General features: G+C 44.0%; 1 protein-coding gene across 1 annotated transcript; it reads right to left on the bottom strand.

Annotated features, from left to right (window-relative positions):
• Positions 1-1618: 1618 nt before the first annotated feature.
• On the bottom strand, positions 1619-7286 carry CHMP4B (charged multivesicular body protein 4B; the record flags this gene model as incomplete). The annotated part of the gene is made up of 4 exons (XM_010014409.1): positions 1619-2437; positions 5593-5719; positions 6251-6365; positions 7109-7286. Coding segments are annotated over 4 exons (488 nt in total), but the record flags the coding sequence as incomplete, so codon positions are not given.
• Positions 7287-7669: the final 383 nt, after the last annotated feature.

Raw genomic sequence — 7669 nt, forward strand, 5'->3', positions numbered from 1 at the left:
CTCCACATTCCCCTTCCCGAGCTGAGGACAGGGGTTCTCCATGCCTGTGGAGAGCAGTCACACCTCCACCATCCCCAGAGCACCACACTAACCACCCACCACCGCAGGGGTGCAGACACTGGGCTGCTGAGCATGGTCAGAGCCGGGCTCCCCACAACTGCAGGAATCAGCCCCCAAACCCTCCCCGGAGCCATCAGCCCCTTTTTTGCTGCTGTGGTTGGCACTGAAGTCCCCTCTGACCCCACCAGTGGCCATGCACAGTGTGGGCTTCCCCAGACACAGCTCTGCTAGTCAGGGCTCTGGTGACTGTGTCTGGAGAACATACACCACAACCTGAGATGGTTCCCAATGCTCTGCTCTGCTCCCGTGTGTGAGGCCACACTCCAACGAGCTCTTCACACTCACACCAGGGAAGCCCCAGGAAGCACCTCCCAAGAGCCCATTACCACCATGCATTAACTAAAGAGCAAATCCACTTCCAGCTCCTCAGTTAAGCAACTGGAGAGTGATTTGCCACCCAGTGGCTAATGGAGCCCTGCTTATTTCCTGCCTATTTAACACTACATTGAAGGTTCTCACTGTTAAATGTCTGTATGTTAAAAGAGTCCCCAGAAGAACATCCGCTGGAGGAAAGGCACATGGAAAATCCATTTATACATCTGGAAAGGAAAAGATCCAGTGACACAGAAGACGGATTTCATAGGGAGCAGCACTGGGCAGGGAAGAGCTTCTGCCTAATGTCTAACCTAAATCTACCCTCTTTCAGCTTAAAGCCATTCCATTTTACTCCAGGTATTTTAGCTATGCACTGATATTATGCAATGCATCAGTGATACTCAAAGCAGAAAGGTGATACTCCTCAGACACACCAATAAATTATGGGATTAAGAAACCACTCTGTCATTTATTAAAATAATCCACAATAAACAGGCTGTGAAGAATAAGGCTGTTCCAGCTGCCTGGCTAAAAGAAAACGGGAATCACAACACACACTCATCACGGCATCTGCCCCTTGCTGTGCACAACAGGTTCTTCCTTTAGTTAAAGCAGTTGGCTAAATGAGCAGGAAGTAAAGCACAGCCCAGGCACAGCTGGGCTGCCAGTTGGTGCCCTCATCACTTACAGCTTCTGACTAGTAACAGCAGTAACCTTAAAAGCATTAACGGTGCTTATGGAATTTCTTTTCTTCTCCCAGCTACACCTGAGCACTTCTATTAAGACACTTCACTGCACTTGAGATGCTCACCCAGAACTCCTGTAATACCACTGCTTTAAAATACATTTGTTAGCACAGAGCATAACAGATACCATTGCTATGAGGAAAAATAGAAAGCTGAGGCTCCCAGCTTTATCCTAAACCTGCTGCTTCTACTATTAATTCAGCTTTGAATTCTTAGTGTGGGCATTTTGACACAGGGGACCAGGGTGTTACTACAGTAAACCAGCTGAAGCAGCTCTCTGGCAGTGTTACTCAGCTAAGGCTGTAGTTTTATACAAGTGTAGTACACACAACCAACTAGCTCTAAAGACCATGTTACTCGTGTAGAAAGAGGCCAAACTGCAGGTAACTTATGGTCAGATTAAGCACCACAAAAGAACTGACACCAGTAGCACCAAGTGAAAATTAATCGAGATATTTAATACAGTGCAATCCATAGTAGTTTCTTAATTAAAATAATTGTGTGCATGTATCTGAATGGGTTATGAATTATCACAAAAAAGCAATCAACATTGTAGTGCTAGGTAGAAAAATGTACAACTGAAACTGAAACCTTCCCTACTTCCAAGATAGCATCTGCCAATTGCAAAGCCTCCTCACTGATTGAAATGGGAGTAGTGACTAGGTTGTTGCAGTGACAAACACAAGGCTGGCCACACATCAGTCAAGGGATATAAATAGAACTTGCAAAGAACTAAAAACCTAAAGCATTTTTGCACCTAAACACAATAAGAAGCCGATGGTGGCTTACGACTTGTCCTGGTTCGTAAATGCCTCACGAGACTTCTAGACACACTTAAACTGACTTAAAATGACAGAGTGTTCTTTTTCAGCTTACTTCAATTCAATATGGCCCAAACTTTGCAGATGAAGATCCAGCAGTGGCAGTAGCACAGTCCAAGAGCTGAATGTTTTGATTTTGCAAAGACCTTTTTACAGCAATTCAACCGTATAAACCGCAGGCAACTCCCTCTGCTCCCCTCTCTTTCCTTTGTGCAGACCATGCTACGCAGAAAACAGCAATGCAGTTCCCACTGCTTTGGGTTAAAATTAAAGATAAAGACATTTTGCTTATGCTTTCTCCTCAACACAACACATTTGCACCCAGAATAGGTAATCAAAGTCTTTTGCCAGGTAGTTACTGCTGTGGTTACATGGTTCCTGCCCAAGCTTCCAGCTCTTTCATGTCATCATCTTCCTCTTCCTCTTTCTTCTTGGCTGCAAAACATTAGAAGGAAACAAATGAGTGAGAATCTTGACAGAACCTGATTCTTTGCAGTAGAGAAGCCTCTGTGCCACTGACCAAACCAATACATGAAGCACCAAATGCCAGCAGAGGATAAAAAATACACAAGAACTGAAGTAAAAGGTGCCTTCCGGAAAAACCAGCATGGGCTGAACTTCCTGACGTTACCACTTCAAGTGGAAAACCAACAGCTTGCATAGAGCAACAGAGACTGCATGAAGGGTAATGTGTGACCAGTGGTGTCTGTTGGTTTCCATCAGCACCAAGCCTCCAGCAGACCCCAAGCCTTCAGCTTCTGAGCCCCTCTCAGAGGGACACAGTTTCATCCAGGAGTACAACATCTCCCCCATAACAAATCAATTCCTTATTCTGTCATGAAGCCCTCAAAGGGCAACAAATGAGACTCTTCCTCAGGGACTGTAGTGATAGGACAAGGGGTGACGGGTTCAAACTGAAAGAGGGGAAGTTCAGGTGAGATATAAGGAAGAAGCTCTTCCCTGTGAGGGTGCTGAGGCGCTGGCACAGGGTGCCCAGCGAAGCTGTGGCTGCCCCATCCCTGGCAGTGTTCAAGGCCAGGCTGGACAGAGCCTTGGGTAACATGGTCTAGTGTGTGGTGACCCTGTCCGCGGCAGGGGGTTGGAAGTAGATGTTCTCAAGGTCCTTTCCAATCCAAACCATTTTGGGATTCTATGACTCTACTGTGATTTCGTCTAACCAGGTACAGAATTTGGAGACCTCCAACTCTCCTGACAGTTCAAGCTCCTCAAGGGGCTGAAGGGCTAACTGTGGGTATGTGCTAGTGCCCCCCTCTAGCAGCAGGCTGGATGGGAACGTTGAGCAGCAGGCTACACACTGCCTTGCCCTCACTTCTGGTCCTTCCAAGGGAGCAAATGCTGCTATTTGTCATAATGGGACAAATTCAGTCTCTGGAGATTAAACCATTCACTGAGCAAGAAGGTTTTAACCCAGAAATAGCTGCAATGGGTTTGCTTCCAAAGGGAAAAAAAGGGTCAAATCATTCCTACTCAAAATAGTTTGTGTCATTCCCAGTGAAACATTTGTGTTAAGAGAGAACTGAGTCAGCTTTAAGTCAAACTCCAGACCTATCATTTGTCCAAGTTTGGAATTTGGTTTTCTATATTAAGCTCTTCCAGTCTCCTTTAAACAAAACCAGCTTTTCCCCGAATTCCTTCTGACATCAACTCAGCTGACAGGCAACAGCTGAAAGTTTCTCATTCAGACTGATGAAGTCAAAATCCAGACAGCTCCTGAGAGCTGGAAAAGCAGGAAAGCTCACAAGCATTTTCCATTCAGTGACTAAAAAGGAGGTAATAGAGGCAGCTTTACTGCAGAAGGCACATTACTTCTTTCCAACGCCTTGTCAGGTGAAGCAGTCCCTTTGAAAGCCTGACCCATGATGGCCAGAAGCAAACCTTTGATCCCAGTGCATATTAAGTCAATTTTAAGTGAAAAATTATTTAGGTTAATAAAACCAAAAGCAAACCCACACAAAATCCCCATCCAGCACCACCTCAGAATCCCAAAGCTTCCCAAATGCCAGCCTTGGAGCAGTTTTATTTAAGTAGCATGCCCTTTAAATACAGTAATGGAATTCCAATTGCCTTCCAACAGCAGCTTAACAAAAAGCCTGTAAAACACTGAGGTTTATATTCAGCATTTTTACTACAAAAACATTCATAATTTGTATTATTTTTATTATTTTAGGAAGTGCTCTGCCTACATAAGTCTTATGTAGGACAGTTAAATATGTGCACAGTTACAAAGCCTCTGACTAGTGCACAGTCACCTCTACTTAATATAATGCAAGAATATTACGTATTTGGGTGTACTTGGGTTCAAGTCAGTATGGTTTAACATCCATACCCAAAGACTATTTAGAGAACAAATACCATTTACGCCAGCTAGGGAATCAAATGGTAAGGACATTTATTTAATCTCTTTCTCCTGCTTTTGGACCTGAAGCGAGTTTAAGCTCTTCTGATAGAACCTACTCCCCTCTCATCATCACTTGTCAGCAATGCTGCCAAGCAAAACACAACCAGGAAAACACTAAATCAATTCTGCCATAATAAAAGAACTCTAAGGCACATGAGCAAACTTCACAGCACGCCACCTAAAGCAGAACCTTGCTGTTTGGCAGTGTCTGATGTTGCCCAAGTCCTTTTAAGCTTGGAAGGGCAGCAAGGCAATTACAGACACACTGACCCACTGGGACTACTTTCAACCACTATTGTTTTGGCCCTTTTTTATTTAAGTAAGCACAGGAATCGGAGCCACAAAGTCTACAACTTATTCATCACACCCTAAGGCAGGTTCAGCAAAATAGGCTAGTAAAGGGTTGTATCCATCAGTGCATGCCAGAGGTATTCCGACCCAGTGGTATTTCATGAGGTATCACTTCTAGTGCATAGAACAGTGATCAGTTCACATTTAACAGCAGCTTTGAACTGCCTGTGTGAATATGAACATTTCCTGCCCATTCCCCATGTAAAATCATCACAGTAACTAAGACTTCTAAGATACATGTGCTCTAAGACTGGGATGGCCCAAAGTTTGGGCCTGTCTGGCTTGAGCATGTGCAAATCTCAGAGGCAGCAACAGCTGTCCCGAAAGGGAACTCTGAGCTTAGTTCATCCCAAAAGCCAGAAAAGCTGGGATCAAGTTAAAAACCAAAGCAGCAGCCAGGAAGCATGGCTCAGTGTGGGAATCTGCACTAGCCTGGGACTAATTCCAAGAGCTCATTTACTCTCCACTCCCTTTTTTCCCCCCTTAGGATGTCTGTCAAGATTACTTCCCTGTTGCGCCAGCAGCTACTGGTAGAAGGCTTCATTTTTACACATCTCCGCTCTACCCTGAGCATCACCCACGCTGTAGATAAACTGGTAGTGCAGAAGAGATAATAACTGTTCCTGTGATGGATATTCATTTGCATGGCTCTGAAAGGCAGGTTACCCCCACGGAGAAACAGCACTAGATGTATTTGTGATTCATGAAGCAACTTCTCCGTGCTGCCTGCAGTGACATCTCTCACATCTGACAAGCTGGCAGTTGTAATAAACATACTCTGAAACAATCCAAGATGGTTCTGGTAAAGCCCCATCCATACCTGGCTTTGATGGTATTGATATTGAGGGCACATTTGGTAGTGGTACTGTCTCGGGACCACTTATTTCCAGCAGGTTTTTGTCTAGTTCTTCTTGTTCTAGTTCCTCTAGTTCTGCCATGAGTTCGTCCTGGGTTTTAAAGGAGAAAAAAGAAGTAAAAAAAGAGGAAACTTTAAGTCATATTTATTAGCAAGTAGATTTAGCTGGTTGTGTTATTAACGAGAATTGCTTAAATGCACAGGATCAGAGCAAAGTGAGGAGATAAGGAGCCTGAATTCCTGTATATGAGTTCTTGGTGGGTGAGGAAAGCAGTGAAGGGAAGAAGAAATCTAAGGTCATTCTCAAATCAGAGCATTCTCATCAGAAAGTCAGGGCCACAGCTGCTCTATGCACTGTAACAACAGCTAAGTAACAAGTTCTAGGAGAGAATTTATATCCTAGAACTACACCTAGACCCATGCAATATGCAGATCTCAAACGAAAGATCTCATGAGTCAGCCTCCCTGGAGGTATTTAAAAGACACATACCAGTGGTGCTTAGGGACATGGTTTAGTGGTGGACTTGGCAGTGTTGGGCTAATGGTTGTACTCAATGATCTTAAGGCTCTTTTCCAACATGAATGATTCTATGATATCAACAGAGGCAAATTTCAAGCATACCTCATCAAATTCTTCCCCAAATCCTACTGGCTTCGAGATGGCTGTTGAAATCTCATCTGCCAGCTCTTGCTGTTCTGCAATGTCCTGCATTAATTCATCTACTTTATCAATATCCCTGGAAAAGAAAAGAAAGGGTTCAATAGAATCAGGCACTTTCCCAAGTGTTTCTTCAGGCTTTATTTCTTGGGTTTTGCAGAGGCACCACAGCACGGTGATATTTATAAGGTCCTTCCCCAAAATATACTTCGCATGCAAGTCTGAATGTTATCCCCACCTCAACAAAACTGTGCATGTATATTTTACTCTGCCCTTGCAGCTTAGCTCACAGCATTTATATACAGAGCCTTCACACGAAGAGAATTTGTTCTGAATTACCAATATTAATAATGAACTGCTCCATTCCCTCATCCAGCATTATTACATCTATAATAGTTGCCTCTGGAGCAAGTACAACATTCCCACAATGCAGTTTACCTTCAATTACTGCTACAAACACAAACTCCACTGCACGGAAAGACATTAAAGTCTTCCCTTGAGGCTTAAAATGCTTGCTGCTACTAGATGGATCTGTAACTGGTGCACCCTCCCATCTGCTTTAGCCTACACTGGCATTAGCTTTCTTTTGGACAAAACCAGCAGCTTTGTGCTGTATAAAACTGTGGGAAACCGTGAAAGCATTGATACTTGCATATTTTGTTCAATATCAAAGTATATCTAGTATTTTAGCTTAAGTAAGAGCATTTTGAAAGATTTTGCTACTCTAGCTCTACCTTTGGTTATGAAACACTTGGCATTTAGCAGCTCAAACAAATGACAAACTAAAGGGCCTATAGAAAGATGTAGAAGGGAATAACTTACATGTTGTCATGAGCAGCTTTCATAGCTTTAGCAGCAAACCCCATGTTCTTAAGCACTTCAGTGTTCGTGTTGGCATTCTCAAGGGCTTCCCTCTGAAATTCAATTGTTGATAACGTGCCATCTATCTGTGCAAGCTGCTTCTCGTACCTCTTCTTACGCTTCAGGGCCTGAAGAGCAGCTGAACAACAAAGAAAAGGGGAGGACTTGTGAGATTTATGCCCAAAAAGTCATTCACATCTTGTCCCAAATGCCACTCAGCACAGAGGAGTACACAGCACATTCCATTGCTTGTTGTCCACTCTTCTTCCTAGATAAACTAAGCTGCCTACCCCTGTGTTCACCTTCTTCAACAAAGCTGTTTAAAGGTTGCCAGATGCCTGCTGCCCACCGCCTGTCACATGAAGGAGCATGCCAAGAAGCTGCTCAAGGATCACTCATAACACACCACAGACCAGAGGCTACACCACAAAACCCAGCAGGCTTCAACAGCCAAGCTGAGCCACCTAAAAACATCCTTGCTCACCATCACCCCAACACATCAAGGCAACAGTCGCTGGTGCA

Source organism: Nestor notabilis, unplaced genomic scaffold (genome assembly GCF_000696875.1).
Source record: "Nestor notabilis isolate BGI_N333 unplaced genomic scaffold, ASM69687v1 scaffold18645, whole genome shotgun sequence".
Taxonomy (NCBI): Eukaryota; Metazoa; Chordata; class Aves; order Psittaciformes; family Psittacidae; genus Nestor; species Nestor notabilis.